General features: G+C 42.0%; 1 protein-coding gene across 1 annotated transcript in view; it reads right to left on the bottom strand.

Moving 5' to 3' along the window:
- Positions 1-1754: 1754 nt before the first annotated feature.
- LOC143772116 (cysteine-rich protein 2-like) overlaps positions 1755-19462 on the bottom strand; it is a 99569-nt gene continuing 81861 nt past the window's right edge. Inside the window, exons 3-8 of the mRNA XM_077260631.1 lie at positions 18645-18702; positions 18078-18212; positions 14188-14256; positions 13713-13807; positions 7906-7963; positions 1755-5009 (exon numbers count right to left, since the gene is read on the bottom strand). Coding sequence (XP_077116746.1) covers positions 4942-5009; positions 7906-7963; positions 13713-13807; positions 14188-14256; positions 18078-18212; positions 18645-18702 — 483 coding nt within the window. The 3' untranslated portion in view covers positions 1755-4941. The remainder of the gene's footprint in view (positions 5010-7905; positions 7964-13712; positions 13808-14187; positions 14257-18077; positions 18213-18644; positions 18703-19462) is intronic.

The following is a 19462-nucleotide window of genomic DNA, read 5'->3' as shown; positions in this document are numbered from 1 at the left end:
GGGGATTAGTTCAGAGATAAATGGGGGAGACAGATGATGGATACCTTTGTAGGGATTTGCAGAGGGGTAAAGTGGAGGAATGGCGAGGACAGACATGAACTAGTCTGGCTGCAGAGTTAAGGACGGACTGGGGAGGCACGAGAGTGTTAGAAGGAAGGTCACAGAAAAGGATGTTGCAGTAGTCTAGGCGGGAGAGGATTAGGGTATTTTAGTAGATTGAGGGTTGAGTACAGGACAGATTCTGGAAATATTTTTGAGCTGGAGGCGACAGTAGGTGGAAAGAGCTTGGATGTGCAGTTTGAAGGACAGGGCAGGGTCTTGAGAGACTCCAACAGAGAGAGGGTGGGATGAGGAGGTAGTGTGGGAGTGGGAGACGCTGAATGTGCAGTTGGAAAGGTATGAGGAGATCCGGGATAGGGTGAGGTCTTTGATGACACAGGAAGAGACAATCTGTAGTAGGAGGCAGTGGTCAACCAAGTCAAAAGGCAGAGGACAGGTCTAGAAGGAGTATAGAGAAGTGTCTATTAGCTTTGACAGTAAGTAGGTCATTAGTAAATTTTTGTCAGGGTAGTGTCAGTGAAATGATGGGGATGGAAACCAGATTGCAGATTGTCAAAGAGCAAGTTAGATGAGGAGGTGGGAGGAAAGATCAGCGTGGACATGCTGTTCCAGGTGTTTGAAGCAAATGGGAGCAGTGATATGGGGCGATAGTTGGACATAGCAGTTGGGTCGAGGGATGGCTTTTTAAGGATAGGCATGATTGTGACATGTTTGAAGCAGAAGGGAAGGTACCAGAAGTTAGTGATAGGTTGACGAGATGGGCTGGGGATGGGATAAGTGTGCTGGTGAGGTTGGAGAGGAGATGGGGCCAAGTGTACAGGCAGTGAGGTGTGATTTGGAGAGATGATTAAGCTCCCCTTCAATGATATTGGAGAGGGAGGTTATGGTCGAAGTGCATTGGTCTGGTATACAAAGGAGTTGTGGTGGTTTAACAATAAAGACTTGCCTTGTTTGGCCTATCTTATTTTTGAAGTGTATGGCAAAACCTCAGCAGAGATGAGGGAGATTGGAGGGGGCAGTGGTGGGCGGAGGTGGGAGTTAAGTGTTGAATAACTGTTTGGTGTTGTAGGATAGGGAAGATACGACGGTTGTGAAGTAGGCCTGTTTAGCAAAGGTGAGGACAGATTTGAAAACGAGTGTTACTTGTTTGAATGCAGTGAATTCATCTTGCGAATGCATTTTCTTCCAATGCTGCTCCGCAACCCTGGACACTTGCCAAAGCTTTTTAGTGGTTAATGTGCCAGGGTTGTCTATTGATACGTCACACTCTGCCATGCACGATAAGGGCGACTACGTCGTTTGTTAATCCTTTTTTGCTATCACAGCAACTCATCAGCACCTTGCCAATGAGCATTTAGAACCGTACGAGCTCCCTGGGATGCACATGGTAATTACTGCTGTCACAGATAGACACACACAGCTGTTAGCTGAATATTACAGCCATCATCTGCTCGCAAAGATGCAGGGCTCAGTTACTGAGCCTGCATTAAAGTCAGGGAGTCAGTATATGAAGTGTCAGTAAGGGTTTAAAAGAAGAATTTGGCGTAAAACAAAAACAGACATAAAGGAGGAAAAAACTAGACAAAAAATAGATGCAAATTCAATAATGAATTGGACTTTACATGTAGCAAACTCAGGGGTCTATCACGTCGTATTCTCAGTGCTTTGTATTACCAAAAATACAAGACAGAACACCATGTTCATAGCCATAATTTATTTCAGCAGGATAAAAAGGCATGCAGAAAAGGCGTGTTTACAATATCATTAATACTGCATTATTTCTGTAATATACTTCTAGGATAAATGCAAAGTTGGCAAAAAGTAATACAACGTTCAGTATTTGGAATACAATACAGGGAAATTTCTGGAATATATTTTGGACCTTTTTGGTAGAGATGATACATAGAGCAATCATTACATAATCCGGACTCGCTCGCACCTTATTAGAGATCTTTCCAGTATATATGTGTAAAATGAGACAGAGACAAAAGGAGATGTCATAAGAAGAGGTTACAGCTAATGTATCCAAAGTAGTCAATACCTTCTTCAGGTCATCATCTTGAAGAGTTTTGTTCTTCACTTATAGGCATCATATGCAAAGTTAGCGAAAATTGCTAAATATCATGGCTGATGGACTAGGACCTGCGTATCAATTCACACCAAACACATCACACTCTGAAGAATCGAGAGGTAGCAACTAGAGATAGGCAGATCGAATCACAGAACTTCAATCCATCAGCCAGGACGGGGTTTGCAAATCTCTTACCTTCTCGGATTCCTGGCGTGGCTTTTGATTAGTCGGTGTGGTGCGACTTAATCATTGCATTGTGACACGCACCAACCATGCTAATAAAAAGTTGCGCATTTCCCAGAAAATAAGATTTTCGAGGGTCCCATCCAGCGACTACTGATGATGGACTAGAGTCCCACAAATCCACCCACCTCTAGCAGCTACCTCTCCATTCTTCGAAGTGCGAAATGGGGACCATCTAGTTTGGTACAAATTGATTCGCATGTCCCAGTCTGTCAGCAACAATAGTAGTCCGTGGCCACTAGACAAGAGCAGGAGAACAGCCTCTTATCCGACATTGTCCACAATGTTTTTCAATCTGGAGACTTGTTAGACAATGAAATCCCGCTAGGCCGGTGAATCAAAAAAGAGCAACGGAAGCAGATGCTGTCAGGTAAGAGGTGGTTATCCTGATCCCATCCAGAGACTACTAACATGTATCGTTGCCGATGAACTGGGACGTGTGAATCAATTCGCACCAAAGAGATAGCTGACAGATGCACAGATCGATTAGTGAGACTCAGGTATATCGGGTAGATCAGCAGTCTCTGGCCATTGGATGGGAGGATTTGGGAATCCTTCCCTTCTCACACCGATTTGCACCAGCTCTAGAATCCACATCCATCAGACATTGGTGCCATATCCTGTGGAAATGCTATTAATACCTGAGATATAATGTATGTCATTGAAAAAATTAAGAATGGATGCAAAGATGAGAAGTAGTGTCAATATGCCCATTAAATCTGCCACCTTGGGTTTTGGTTCTGCTCCAATCTGTATTAGTCTAGGAGCTACTGGTAAAGGCCTAACAAGTACCTAGGAATCTGGAGAGTGATCCCATCATCAGAGCTGGGAGGATGAGGGGGAAACTACATGTTCCAGACTACAGGAACCCAACAGTCATGTAATAACAGCCATGGAAGTCATATATATCTGGTGCTCATGTCAATGCACTACTATCAGATTTTATTTTTTTTCTAATAGTAAGTACTACTTATTTAGAAGTGAGTTCTGACCCAGACAGATCCCTGTGAATAAAAATTAACTTAGACCATGTTCCCACGTGACATAAACATTGAGTTGTTTTTTGGGCAAAAAAACCTGATGCATTTTACAGTTTGAGAAAAGTGGATGTGATTTCATGAGAACTTTTTTTTGTCTACATAGACTTCTATGGGAAGCCTAAAAAAAAAACCACACGCAAATTCTCAGAGTGGAGTCACAACTAGTGATGAACGAGTATACTCGTTGCTCGAGTTTTCCCGAGCACGCTTGGGTGATCTCTGAGTATTTGTTAGTGTTCGGAGATTACGTTTTCATCGAGGCAGCTGAATGATTTACAGCTACTAGCCAGGCTGAGTACATGTGGGTGTTGCCTGGTTGCTAGGGAATCCCCACATGTATTCAGCCTGGCTAATAGCTTTAAATCATCCAGCTGAGGCGATGAAAACTTAATCTCCGAACACTAACAAATACTCGGAGATGACCCAAGTGTGCTCGGGAAAACTCGAGCAACGAGTATATTCGCTCATCACTAGTCGCAACATTTGACCACCATGAAAAAAAACAGCATTACAAAAATGTTTGGGTTAAAAAGCTGTGGCTGCCATAGGAAAAAAAAAAAATCGCTGGCCTTCAATTGACTTTTTTGTGAGTGAAATCCAGTGAAATTGTTTAAAGGTAATTTCAGATTTTGAAAAAAAAAAAACCCACCGAAACAAAACCTTTGACAGAGCAAGGGTCAATTTTTGTTACATTTCGTTGCTGTTCACACAGTGCAATTTTGAGGACTTTTCAACTAGTTGAAATATAAGATTTTCCATTTCCTTCCAAAACCTTGTTTAGACCTACAGAAAGTCCTCCCTTCATGATACCTAATAAACTGTAGATGATGAACAGGGTAAGAATTCTTAAGAAAAAAAAAAGAATGACAATCTACTTCTCTACTGCATTTCCCTTTTGTTCTATGGACTCTATAATACTGACACAGTCCAGGACTCAAGACTCCTTGGAAGCAGGAAGTAGTCCCGGAGTCACATGATCTCTCTTGGCACGTCTGACTGGCTGAAAGCACAAGTGTTATATGACTAAAATATGTAGCGTTATTCTCACCCCAGTATAGTAACTTGGGGTTTAGTGGACACAATAACAAACTACTAATTTAGCTGTAGTGCCCAAGATCTAACCCGGTTAGAGATTCCCTTTAAAGTTTTGTCATTCACCCGGAGTAACCCCGGTGACTATGACACAAAGCAGAAACGTGTTCTTCTATATATCTAATATCGAAAACATCCCTTATAGCTGAACCGAAAAGGACAAATAAAACATAGAATATAGTAGTAGCACATAGACCCCTATAAACAGCACTAGACTTCATGCCTTCCGTCGTCACACCAGTAAATCAATCATGTCGGCAAATAATGCTCGGTACAAAATACAGAACTGTCAGGAGTGCACTCTGCCATTGAAGCTGCTCTAAGGGTTTTTTATCTACATGTTCCCGCGATCGTCAGCTTTATAGTGTAATCAGCCAGAAGTGGTACAAGTGGTGGGAGAGGAGTCCGTTGCAGCTGAAAGAGGGGGACGTGTTCTTAGGGTTGATCCTTTGTCTCTGGATCTTTATCGTAGATGTAACTTCCGACTCCTCCAGTGTTCACACCTGGAAATGCAAAACAAAAGGTTACTCCTTAGTGTCTTTCTATTTCAAGCTAAAAAAAAAATTGTGATTCCCTTTAGGAAATTCTGGTTGGGCCAACGTTCATGTGGTTGACAGTCTAACAATCCTTACAGGGGTTGTTCACTACAGGACAAGCTCGAGTTAATGGCTCCAGGGTGCTATTCTTACCTCCAGGACTGGCAACACGGCTCTGCTTTCAGCCCTGTGTACCCCCACCAGTCTCTGAACATAAACAACTTCACGTAAGTGCTGCAGCCAATCCATGGTAGTGGACTGACTGGCTGAAGCCTTCACAAAAAATCAAATAGTGTAATCTGCAGCTGGTCAGCGGCAACTGATTGGACGCAGCAGTGACGTGACATTCTTAATATTCAGAGCGGCGGGGGATGCAGAGCTGAACTTAGAGAAGCGCTGCCACCCGGGGAGGTCAGTAAAGCACCCAGAGGTCATTAAAAAGAGATTGTCGAGTACTAGACAAACCCTTCAATGAAATGCAATATGTTTGGTATAAGCCAAGCTCTGCATTCCAACAGATGAGCCCTTTCCCAACCTTGGCACTCATGGTGGTGATCAGTGTACTGAAGGTCTGCCATGGAATGGCTAATGGAGACCAACGCGGTGGCTGTAGCACTGTGGTCCTGAATTTCAAATATGACCAAGGACAACATCTACATGGGACTTCTATGTTCTCGTCCTGGGTTCCTACTGGGTATTCCAGTTTCCTCCCACACAGACATGTGAGCCCCAATGAGGGACAAAGATTGATGTGACTAATTAAAATCTGTGCTGGCAATAAATCTTAAAATTAATCTCTTAGTGTATCAAAGTTCCCTCAACTTTCTGCTGTTCTGCAACTGGGACCTACAAAGATCAAGGGGTTTAAAGAGGACCTGTCACCAGGTCTAAAGAGTCCAGTTTTTTATCTTATTTTATTCCTGATGTTCCCGCGGGCATTTAGTTTTTTATTCAATCCACCATATGGTTCTGGAGAGATGGGTCTTTTTAATTAGTGCTATTTTTTATGGTCGTTATCAATGAGGCATGGTTCACAGAGTAAAAATGCAAAGCAGCCTAAAGTTATGCCCTCGAGGATCGTAAGAGCCCATATCTCTAAAATCACAGAAAAGAGAAATCAGAACAGAATTCATACTGACATCACAAAATATTAAAGTCCTCCGCCTCTATTCATAGGACCCGGGAAAATTCCCTCATGGACACTCCTTAAATCATTAAAATACAAAGACACATGCAGTAAATAGTATTTACATATAAACAAGTATTACAACTATTAGCTTTATTCAAATTTAAAGGCACATACATCAAATTTAAATCTGTCTCAAAACAAGATGATCATATAGGGAGGGATGGATGGGAAGGTATGGGTTTCTTAAATTGTATCATATCAAGGGGTGGGAGAAACTGACATGAAAACATATCCATACTTGTAAAAAGTGCTAGTGCTTTTTAGTATATATGAAAGAGGCAGCATATACATAGTAATCCAGGGCCAAAACTGGCCAAGTTCTACTCACAAAATAAACCTGTGGGGGACTCAATAATAAGTGCACCTACTGCCACATATATCAAAATTTCCATCTCCAAAAAGCTCGTCGGCAGAGAGAAGCATGAAGTGCTCTAAAATTTCCTGGTAGATGGCTGCGCCAACTTTGGTCTTGATAAAACACAGTGGACCTACCTACACCAGCCTCATTCTCCAGCAGGACTTGGCACCTGTCCACACTGCCGAAAGTACCAATACCTGGTTTATAAACAACAGTATCACTGTGCTTGATTGGCCAGAAAACTCGCCTGACCTTAACTCCGTACAGAATCTATGGGGTATTGTCAAGAGGAAGACGAGAGACACCAGACCCAACAATGCAGACGAGCTGAAGGCTGCTCTCAAAGCAACCTGGGCTTCCATAACACCTCAGCAGTGCCACAGGCTGATCACCTCCATGCCACGAACATTGATGCAGTAATTGATACAAAAGAAGACCGACCAAGTACTGAGTGCATTTACTGAACATACATTTCAGTAGGCCAACATTTCGGATTTTAAAATCAATTTTCAAGCTGGTGTTATAAAGTATTCTAATTTACTGAGATAATGACTTTTGGGTTTTCACTGGCTGTAAGCCGTAATCATCAACATTAACATAAACATTTGAAATAGATGATTCTGTTTGTAATTACTATATAATATATGAGTTTCACTTTTTGTATTGAAGAACTGAAATAAATTAACTTTTTGAGGATACTCTATTTTTGTGAGAAGCGCCTGTATATGTGAGATGTCTCATTTCTTGTCCCATTGATTTTCTGTTCACTGTATTTTTCTGGGGTGGGAAAATATTTATCATCAATATGCTTTTAACATACGAAACGGATTGAAAGTTTTCAGTCTAGAAAGGAAGAGCCCGCTGTAAGCCAAGTACACATGTGTACATCTAAGTAGGCGTGAAGTGTAACTGAAGTACGCTCTCACTAACAGATGTCTCCTCGCTCTTCCCTGGATACTCGTCTTGCTTTATTCAACATCGTTTTCACTTTCTCAAATATCCACAAAGACTAAAAAAGTATCCGTCCATGTCTGAATGGTATATCCCCCTGCAACAAAGTGTCTGTGGTATGAAATTAGAACAACCAATGAGTACCCAGATTCTTCTCTTGCTGCACACGTAAAAAATGTTAGATACTTATTTGTACAGTTATGATCAAAATAACCTATATATGTCTGTATGTTGGTCACAGTGTACGTGCACATTAATTTGCTGATGTAGGAGCGTTGGTCTTGTCCTTTGTTTTCATACGGAGCTGCAATGAAAATGCGTTTTGTGGCATATTCCATTAAGTCTTCTGTCTTTTGTAGACTTACCCTTTGGTCCAAAAAGGATTCCGTAGCAAGGCTTGTGACAATAGGGCTGCCCATCGTGCTGGAAAAGCAGAGACAATTATTAATGTGCGACTGTGAAATCTGCATCTATTGTAGATTCCTCTGTCGCAGGGCCACTAATCACTGATTGGTTGCAGCGGTCAGGTGAGAGAAACATGCAATGATGGACTGTTCGCATCACGTGACTTCAGTGGTTTATGCCAAAAAATGGCGACCATGTGCACCCAGCATTATTAATATCTTACCCGTATGTGTACGGATTTCTGTATGCTTTCTTCTACATGAAGCCATACCAACGTACAACCCAACATGGAGATACTCTAAGAGGATTTGGTCCAGAGATGCGCCACCATTCATTAAGTGCATCTTTTGGTTGCCCTTGCGCCAGGATATCAACCCCACCTATGGACTGTGGCGTTTTCCTGCCATAATTTATGCCACTTTTTGGGTCGTGCTCCATTTTGCTAAGCTTTGCCCATTTTTTATAAAGTTGGCGGAGCGGACGTCAAATTGCCAAGAGGCGAGCATCTTTCTGCTGTGCCAAAATTTGGTCTAATGCTTGAAGAATCGGCCCCCTAAGACCAGATATGTACAACGACAGTATAAAAACTGAAGACGCCAGTTAATAATACCATATACAGCGATAAGCGCAGACTTATGGCGCCACCTGCTCTTAACTGCTGCAAATGTCACAATTTGGCTAAATATAGGCTTTGGTCTTTTGTACGAAACGTCTTAATATTATCATGTGTAGATCAGGAAAATGTAAAGCCTATTATAAGCTGCGGACAAATGATATAAACATTTGACGGCTTACGAAGGGGTAACGAGATAATCTAGCTAGTGAGCTGCTGTAAAGGAATCCAGAAACAACAATGCATGAATTAATCATAGAAGACATTCAACACCGCAGACTCCTGGAACAATAAGATCCGTTATGGCCCTGGGGGGGTAATTGAAGGAGCTTGTGACAATATTGCCTGAATGAGCAGTTATTCATCTACACAGTATTAGAAATGTCCAACACCGTGAAGACGCCAAATCACCTGCGGATGCTCGACCCAAGCCAAGAATGCTTACGAAACAGGAGAGGAACGGATATCGGAGCTTGCAGAGGAACAGCAATAAAAAATAGCAGGCATCATGGACTAATTAGCTATATTTAAAGCATTTAAATAAATACATGAACACATAGGAAAATAAAAAAATCTTCAGAGGTTCTATTTCTTTTGTATTGTGGTATTCATTGGCGTTTTTTGCCATCAAATTCTTAAAAATGGCACAGGCAGTTCATGAATCTGTCAGCAGCCTTTTCCTATATAATTTGAGAGCAGCATGATGGTGGGGCTGAGAGCCTGATTGCAGGGATAGGTCACTTGCTCAGCTGCTTGCTGTAGTTTCAAAACATTCAGTGTTTTATCAGCAGGACATTATCGCTGCAGGACTAGGTCTCAGGTGCAAGACAGTCCAGCTAATCAGTGTAACCCCGCCCCTACAATTGATTGGCAGCTTTCTTACAGTGTACACAGGAAGCTGCCAATCAGTGATGTGGGCGGGGTTATACACAGCTCAGCATTCTGAGCTCTGCTACATATTCAGCAGAGAAAACAGGGATTATATCAAAAGTAAGAGACACATTGTTGGAATCAGGCTCTCTGCCTCTACATCACACTGCTCTCAGATTCCATTGCAAAAACCAGCTGACATTCTTTTTAAGCTTTTTTTCCTCTCGACAACTTTACTTATCCCAATGTTTTAGACCAATTCATAAAATGAGAGTTTTAAGAAATGATGCATTTTTTTTCCGTTTTTGGACACAACTGACTTCAGTTCCTACCTGCCCATTTTTCTTGCAGATGCCGGTACTGGGTAAATGTAGTACTAAATGTGGTCAACACTGCAGAGAAAAAAAGCTTTGTGTTGCTCTGGTCCACTGATGCCCGCTAGCAAAGTCTTTACCTGTGCGGCAGGCATCCTCAGCCCAGCATCTTGAGCATTTCTTGAGCCTTTTTTGGCTAATTATTAGGGTGTGTTCCCACGGTCAGTAGATGCTGCGGGTTGGGCGCTGCGTACATCCGCAGCATCCAACCTGCAGCAGCCAGATGTTACAGCATAGTGGATGGAATTAGAAGAAATCCCATATCCACTATGCGAGCACCTGTACCCGCGGCTTTCCTGCGGAGACGCACATGCGGTGTGTCTTTCCAGACTGCAGCATGTCAATTTATCTTACGGAGACGCTCAGCCTCCGCAAGATAAATGTCCCCGTACAATGTATTGTGATTCCGCACGGTTCAATGAACACATGCAGAATCACCTGCATTCAAAAGCCGGCAGCGCTTTAGATGGAGCGGACATGTGCTGCGTCCAAAGCGCTGCCGATTCCTGACCGTGGGGACGTAGCCTTAATGTATTTGTTGGATGGACCAGGTCTGCCGTAAGTCATCCATACGCCCTTATCTAATAATGAATTCTGTAAGTGCACTGCAAAGGTCTCCTCAGTCCTCCAATTTAAATCTCAGGGGCGGATATATTTGGGCGTGTAAGGACATGTACCCCTATAGATATACTAATCACTAAATATTAAAACCAACTGTGCATAGAACAAGAGAGTCAAATGACAAGGAGCAAATATTGCTGGAGGTTTACTTAGCACCATTATCGCATGTGTGTGTGTAATGGATAAGACATATCTTTCCTAGCTGGCCACATAGACCCTGCGGTAGATAAGGGATCAGGCCACTAGCTGCACAAGAATGTAAAATCCTTCAGGTATGCAGACAGAGATATTTATATTTGTTGGTGACAGACCCCTTTAGTCACACGAGGATAGCGATAAACTACATATACCTGGGCGAGGTGGAGGGAGTGCAGTGCTACAAAGCAGGACGCATCCATCCATGGCTGCATAGGAGGATAATAAGCACAGACGCATTGATCCGCTTACCTCTCTGTGGCACCACCATCACCCACTGCCTAAAAAATATATTACGGTTTTCCCAGCAGTCAAATCAATCAATTGTATAGAAACGTGGCGACAAACTAATTGTCCATGGAGGCTGCCTGTCTGTACTCTACTGCATACTAATGAAAAAACAAGGGTTCGGAAAGGCTACGGGGTTTGTAACCCATTGTGTCAGAGAGGGAACAGCTGAGACTAATGGAAATGGTAATGCCGAAGTTGGGGAGAAATAGTAATTGTACGCATAGTATTATAAATAACTGCAAGGCTTGCAGTATAATCAGGTACTATTCATGGGTAACACAGCCGGCATGCCATGTGAAGGTGGTAAGACACAAAGCCAATAGTCATGCACAGTAGCCGTACTAGCCAAGCGCTCTTGAAGATAAGCAATCATCAGAACATGAGCGATAGTTTAAAGGGAATCTGACAGCAGGTTTTTGCTATGTAATCTGAGAGCAGCATGATGTAGGGGCAGAGACCCTGATTCTAGGGATGTGTCACCTACTGGGCTGCTTTCTGCAGTTTTACATTCACAGTTCAGTTTTCTCTGCTGCAGATATAGCAGAGCTCAAGAATGTTAAACTGTGTTTGACACCGCCCCCACTCATGATTGGCAGCTTCCTGTGTACATTGTCAGCATGCTACCAATCAGTGGTGGGGGCGGGGTTACACAGAGCAGTTGACTAGGACTCACAAGGCACCTAGTCCTGTAGTGATAACCTCCTGCTAATAAAACACTGAACTGAAAATAAAACAAGCAGCCTAACACATGACACCACAGGAATCAGAGTCTTAAAGCAACTTGCTTGCTGCAGTTCCTTGCGGGTCACAATGCCACATGCTACATGGCAAAACAAGCAAGTAGTCAAGTAGCTACGTGTCTTGGTTGCCCTTTTCTGCATTAATAATCAGGTGCAACAGTAATTCTCAGACAAGCGGAGTGACTGTAAACATCAGTGGAAAGCAGCCAATTCATAGGAGAGTCACATGCGACACCATTGTTGCTTTGTAGGCCTTCCCTAAATGTAGGAGAGTACCTGACAATTGTGCACATGCATATTTAGGACTGACTTAATGCACTCTTAGCAAAAGCAGATGTTTCTGTATATAAAAAAATGCCTTGTAGACCGTATGTATAATGGGACTTCCCTGCCAATGGCAGCAGCTGAGGAGCACTCATTTTATTATCCAGCATTAATATCAGATGACTAGATATATGAAAAGAGTATGCCGCAGAGCGCGCTGGACAGAGCAGACCGCAGCTTTTATGCTCTGCGATATTATTTGGCAGATTATTAGTGAAAAACATCAGATGCCTACGTGCCAAAGTCTCATCACCATGTGGTGGTCCGAGTTTTATTTAGTTAACTATGGGGGAGCCTTGTTGTCATATAAAGCCGAGGAACTGCCCTAAAGGTGGGTGATGACTTTAGATCTTTTAAACCAATCTCTTCCTTTTTAAAAAGAAAAACTATAGTCCCCATTTCTAACCCTGTGGCTCCAGCGCAGGCTGCTCTGTCTCCGGCAGTAAAGGAAACAATGACACCCCGCTTTGGGGTCGTCTAATTAAAGCAGGCAGGTGAATAGAACGAGACTTCAGGGGTCAGGTGACCAAATAATGCGATATTGTCACTTCCTGTTCCACCGGGGAAAAAAAAAACAAGTTTGAATCTTTGAATGATATCATTATTTTATTGCAATAGCTCTGCTTGCTGCAAATGAATGAGAAGCTGAATCAGCTTAGACACCAGCCACACATCTATCTCTAGCTACGATCTAGTCCATCCCCAACGATCAGGAAATGAAGGGATAGCTTAGGGCTTCTTCTGATGGGAAAAATCCCTATGTATTCTTGTAAACAATTACAGGGGTTATTCCCATCCTCATAGAAGGATATTATTGGATAGAGCTTGAAAAACAAGCAATTTTGCAATTTATAGCTTATTAAAATTTGCAGCTGTTCTTGAGATATGAACATTTTTCTTTTAGTTACAGCTCGTTGCCTAGGAGACCGACCACCGCTGCTGTCTAACTTGTATGCCATGCGCTGAAGCTGGCCGGGATTAGGAGGTAATAAGACACTCCAGCGATCCTGGCCAGCTTTGAAACAATGATTACAAGCTCCAATAGAAAAGAGCGATTCACTGCAATTTTGTTTAATTGGTATCTCCAAGAATATTTATCCCCCCCCAAAAAAATGGATTGGATTAGAAAAAAGTTCCAATAGAAAAAGAGCTTGTAATCACTACGCTGCTCAGTGATGGTCGGTCTCCAAGGAAATGAGCTACAAACTAAATAAAAAGTGTTAATATCTCAAGAACGGTTGAAAATTTTAACATGCAATAAATTGCAAAATTTTTTGTATTTACAAGTTCTATGCAACAATACCCATTTATTAAGATGGGAATGACCCCTTTAATAGGTACTATTCCCAAAAATGCATGACTACTCGGGCATACTCCATAATGTATCCGTGTGTGTCTATCTTAGAAAGTGAAAGCATGTTCCTAGGACTTTACAATAACAGGGGGTCAATCCTCTGGGATTCTCACTAACCCTGAGAGTGAAGAGGCCAAAGAGATCTTTTACGTTACGCTGAGCAGTAAATTGCATCTGGTTCCATTCATTTGCAAGGAATGGAAAGCCCCTGTGCAAAAGCAAAACGGGAAAAACGCAGCACTACAACAGCGCCATGCCCCCCTTCAATCTCTGGTATGGTGGGGGAATGGCATACCAATAAGATATAATATACTGAGCTGGTAATACCCCTTTAAAGGGTCTCACCGTGTTTGGACTAAGCATACAAATAAAGAATATTTCTCACCTCAGCATGGCCACCAGGAGTTAGCGTTTTCGAGCAACGCTCACATCTCAGGCAAGGTCGATGCCAGTCTTTCCCAAGAGAGGTCACTTTCTCAGCTACAACAGAAAAAAAAATTATAAAAAAAATAGAAATTATTTATAATGATAAATTAAATTAGACAGAAATAAAAATAAACTGAAATAAAACAACAACATAATAAATCATATCTCTAATTTGATAAAATGCATCAATGTATATTAAGTGTAACTGTATGGCACTCAGGGTCATGCTCATGAGCACGTCAGAGCATGTTTTGGGGGCAGTTCTGGTGGTAGTAAGGCTATGTGCACACGGAGTATAGGACAAAAAAACCCCTTCAACTTAAGAAAGTCATAAAAAGAGTAATAAAATAAAAATACCCATCCTGATGCGATTTCTGGCCTAATGTAAACATACACACACACACACACACACACACACACACACATCTTCTTACCGAAAAAAACTTTCTTTTCACAGCGAGGACACAAATTGGGTTCTCCTGTGAAAGTGGTTATACTTGAAGCTGAAAGAGACAACAGTTATATAGGCGAGTCTACCACTGTACACAGGCATCGGCAGGACATATACAACAGATAGCCACTGGCCAAACGAGACACCGCCGGGGCTTGTGTCCTTTAGAAATCTAACAAGTTCACTTCTTTCCTCATCCGACATATGTGAGAGAACTTTGCCTGAACTCACTATATAAATTAGATGGCATACAAGTCCCCCCCCCCACATTTTTGGATTTTACTGACTTAAGCCTAATATATGTGGTAACCTACGGCCGTTTATCAGGCTGATAAATTCAGACACTGTAGAAGGCACAGGAAAGAAAAAAAGAACGGCTATTTTCATTTAAAGTTTAACTGTAGTTTCAGGGGAACGCAGCAGAATGTTAGTGTCTGCCTCTAGCTCCTTCCCCCTCGTTTCAGAACTTGCAGTAGAATGTTAGTGCCTGCCTCTAGCTCCTTCCCCCTCGTTTCAGAACTTACAGCAGAATGTTAGTGTCTGCTTCTAGCTCCTTCCCCTTCGTTTCAGAACTTGCAGTAGAATGTTAGTGTCTGCCTCTAGCTCCTTCCCCCTCGTTTCAGAACTTGCAGCAGAATGTTAGTGTCTGCCTCTAGCTCCTTCCCCCTCGTTTCAGAACTTGCAGTAGAATATTAGTGTCTGCCTCTAGCTCCTTCCCCCTCGTTTCAGAACTTGCAGCAGAATGTTAGTGTCTGCCTCTAGCTCCTTCCCCCTCGTTTCAGAACTTGCAGCAGAATGTTAGTGTCTGCTTCTAGCTCCTTCCCCCTCGTTTCAGAACTTGCAGTAGAATGTTAGTGCCTGCCTCTAGCTCCTTCCCCCTCGTTTCAGAACTTACAGCAGAATGTTAGTGTCTGCTTCTAGCTCCTTCCCCTTCGTTTCAGAACTTGCAGTAGAATGTTAGTGTCTGCCTCTAGCTCCTTCCCCCTCGTTTCAGAACTTGCAGCAGAATGTTAGTGTCTGCCTCTAGCTCCTTCCCCCTCGTTTCAGAACTTGCAGTAGAATATTAGTGTCTGCCTCTAGCTCCTTCCCCCTCGTTTCAGAACTTGCAGCAGAATGTTAGTGTCTGCCTCTAGCTCCTTCCCCCTCGTTTCAGAACTTGCAGTAGAATATTAGTGTCTGCCTCTAGCTCCTTCCCCCTCGTTTCAGAACTTGCAGTAGAATGTTAGTGTCTGCCTCTAGCTCCTTCCCCCTCGTTTCAGAACTTGCAGCAGAATGTTAGTGTCTGCTTCTAGCTCCTTCCCCTTCGTTTCAGAACTTGCAGTAGAATGTTAGTGTCTGCCTCTAGCTCCTTCCCCCTCGTTTCAGAACTTGCAGCAGAATGTTAGTGTCTGCCTCTAGCTCCTTCCCCCTCGTTTCAGAACTTGCAGTAGAATGTTAGCATCTGCCTCTAGCTCCTTTCCCCTCGTTTCAGAATTTGCAGTAGAATATTTGTGTCATCTTCTAACTTGTCCCTCCTCAATTCCTGAGAACTTGCCATAGAATGTGTCTTCCTCTAGATCATCCCTTCTCATTTCAGGAGACCTTGCAGTAGAATCTGCGAAAGTCTGTGTCTTTCTTAAGCACCTCCCTCCTGTTTCAAGAGAACTTGCAGTAATGTATGTGTCTTGCTCTAGCTCATCCCCACATTTCAGGAAATCTTGCAGTAGAATGTCTGTTCTTCCTCCTTTATTTTATAGATTGTACTTCAGTTATACTAAATTTTCTTTTCTTAGAGGACCCGAATCTTTGGTTTATAAAGTTAATATAGTCATAACTTCTCACTGCTACCACTCAATATATCTTATTTCTAAATGGCACAAGTCTAAAAATGTCATCATATTGGAGGACTGACATATATACCCTTTATATTTTAAAGGGTCCTCCAAGTATGTGATAAAATGGCCGCAGTCACATATTTCAAGTTACAACCCCTCCTAAGTCACGTACTGGGACGGGATGCAAACTGAACAAACATTACTTGAAATATTTCTTGCATTATTGTGGACAACCATAATGGATCTGCTCACTCAGCCGAGGAACAGTGCTAACGCAGGGGAAAAAAACCTTCTAGGCTGATTGAGCACAACAGTCATTTTCTCCTGTCCCAGTGAGTCTCCATGCAGAACAGGTTTACAAATGAGAAGTGAGCCCCTTGTACTCTGTCAGCTTAGGAGAAGTTTTGCTCTACTGCTCCAACCCTGTTGCTCGGCTAAGTGAGCAGATCAGTTAATATTATTCACGATGCTGCTCCCGTGACAGTCGAGACACAGGTCTTGAGCGGCGTTTCTTCAGGCTGTAAGAGTCCCGACACATGACTAGAATGTTTTGCAGCATAAAATGTGTGAGGGCTGTCACTTTTATCAAATTCTCAGAGAATCCCTTTAAACTGTATTTCTATAGTATATTTTGCAATCTGTTTCTAAACTGAAATTTCTAGTTCTATTTGCAAATACCCAGGTACTAGGGAGTCTTCAGGCCCATGCTTCCTTAAAAAACTGTGCAAAATAGGTCTTCTTCAAAAAATTGAAATCTGTCTTTCTACTGTCATCCAAGTTAACGTCGTTTTCCTTAAACTATAGTACTGATGAACGATCCTTTGGATATATTGGTGGAGGTCTACCACCATACCCCCATCCCTCACATGATGCATAAAGCCACAGCCAATGAAGCTCACAGTGCACAGAGCTGGACACCACAGCTCCATACAATTTGTAGTGGCCATTCTAAGAACTGCAATTCAGTTCTCACTGAAGGGAATGTGATCTGAGCTGCAATACCTAAGAACGACCACAACACAATGTATGGAGCTGTAGTATTCTGGCTCTGTTCATTATGAACTTGTGGCAGACGCAGCTCTACAACATATCAGCTGATTGTCAGGCGTTCCGGGTGTCAGACCCCAACCGATCTGATACTGATGACCAATCCTAAGGGAAAGGACTTCAAAAGTTTAACCCAAGAAAAGCAAACCAGAGAAAACATCTGTAGACAGTACTATTCAGTATATCTTCTATATACTAATAAATTATAAAACTATTTTTTTTCTTTTTTTACTTTTTAGGAAACATCTATTGCTTGGTATGCACTTACATTGGGAAGAATAAACCTGATACTATTGTGGGTCACTGTGATCTGAGTGTTAAACAATTGGAAATTGTTCTCCATCTCACAATACCCGATCCTGCTAGCAATTCCACTGTATTCAAACCAAACAGGAAAAAAGCAGTGCCACAGAGTGAAGACAAGGGTGTATATTCTCTGTATCTTCATGCATTCATACAACACTTTTCGAAGTCGGGTTGACCATCAGATATATGTTATACCTGATGAAGGAATCAACCCAACTTTGAAACGCGAAGTTGCCTTCACCCTGTGGCAGCGCCTGGGATTTATCGCTCTTTTTTCCGGTTTGGTTTGAATAAGTTTCTTCCCACTGGTGCGTGGGTCAGAGGTTGGGACAGCAGTCCTTTATTCCTAGAAGTATGGAGTTGTACCGGGTCACAACCCAGGCAGGTGAGCATATACAATCCTTTGTATGCTTGTGTCTTATATTGAGGGTATTGGAGCGGCTTTTCTTTTTAAGCAATTCCACCGTTTGATCCAATGAAGGAAGGAAACTATGTAGCAAGAGCTGCAAGGAACCTTTATCCTACAAGACTTGTAATCAGGTTCCGTTCTCTTTGGAATCTTCCAAGAGTCGCAAGTGTGCAAATCAACAGTGATATTAGCAGCCGTATACTTCTAAGTGTTTGTTTGTTAACCATCTTTTTTTTTGACAGATTAATTCTGAAATTTTAAGAAAATCAGATGTGTGTCCTTTTCTTGGTCTCTCACCTTTGTTGAGAGTCTTTGGAGCTGGGCTGATTTTTCTCTCCTCCACCTTTGGAGCTACGTCAGTAGTAGGAGATGTTGGTTTGTCTTCACTTGGCTTCCTGTAGATGTAAGACCCGGCACCTCCAATATTAACACCTAAAATGTTCAACAGTGAAAACGTCTGTGAAACGGAGGAAGACATCAAAGCATCTAGGTGTGAACATAATTTTATCACTGAACTACTACAATTGCACTTTAATTAAATGTAAAGCCTACCTGTCCTTTCACAGAAAACCTGCAGAAAAAAACAAGGTCTATTTCTTTTTCTGACTTCCCAGCATGCATAGCTGGACAGAGACAGACTGTACCTTGCGTTTCACCGAAAACTGCTTCTTCAGGGGTTTTATACCCAGTTATTTGTTTTCAATGATTGATTGGACTTTTTCTGTTTCCCTTTTGTGGTTCCATTGGAGAAACAAACCAGACATTTCACCAGCACAATTCTTATAAAAAAAACTCCGGGAAGTACCTCCAGATTATTCACACTCAGCTGATACAGTATTATGCTACTAAAATGACATCGCTCACCTTTTGGTCCATATAATGAGGCGTAACAAGGCTTGTGACAGTAAGGTTTTCCATCATGCTGAAATGATATGAAGAGGAATGGAAAAAGTATTATAACTAGCACAAAATTAAAAAAAATAATATGTATAGCTCAAGCATTTAGGATTCATCATTCTCCCAATACTTTATGATGAGATGTAGATTTTATAAAAATCTTGGGAGATGCTCCATTATAAGAAAGTGAGTCAACACTTTCCTGAATTAAGCTCACAAAGGAGAAAAGTAGCCACCAGTTCTCCATGCAGGATGCAAGCATGCTCACATGGGATGAGTGTGCATGTGTATGGGGCAAAGTCAGGAAAGATGATCTAACAGGAAAACCCATCTTTCAAAAATGAAGTTCTCGGAAAAAAAAAAAAAGTCCCAAGTTGTACATTATTGATATTCACTGTCTAAATATATATTGCAATTTGATAATTTTGCTGCAGTGAACTCACGTGTTTTCTTCACAGTCAAAACTAGTATCATGATCCTATTTGAGCAAAGCCTTATATAAAAAATCAGATCTATCTGGATGTGGAGAAAGCACAAAATGTTTTTTTTCTTCTTAGAATATAAATTAATTCTACTGTACAATTATTCCAATAAAAAATGTCGGTCAGCTTACTATGGTATGTATCTACTGTGATATAAATGGTGGGGAAGCAAGACAGACATTTTCACAGACACCTGGCTCTGACTGGAGGAATGATTCACGTATATGGAAAAATGCCTTTTCAAATTGCAATACCAAAAGGAGGTCATTAGATTTATGACTCAAGCACATATACCCGATAAGG

Source organism: Ranitomeya variabilis, chromosome 1 (assembly GCF_051348905.1).
Source record: "Ranitomeya variabilis isolate aRanVar5 chromosome 1, aRanVar5.hap1, whole genome shotgun sequence".
Taxonomy (NCBI): Eukaryota; Metazoa; Chordata; class Amphibia; order Anura; family Dendrobatidae; genus Ranitomeya; species Ranitomeya variabilis.
This window is presented reverse-complemented; position numbering and strand designations above follow the sequence as displayed.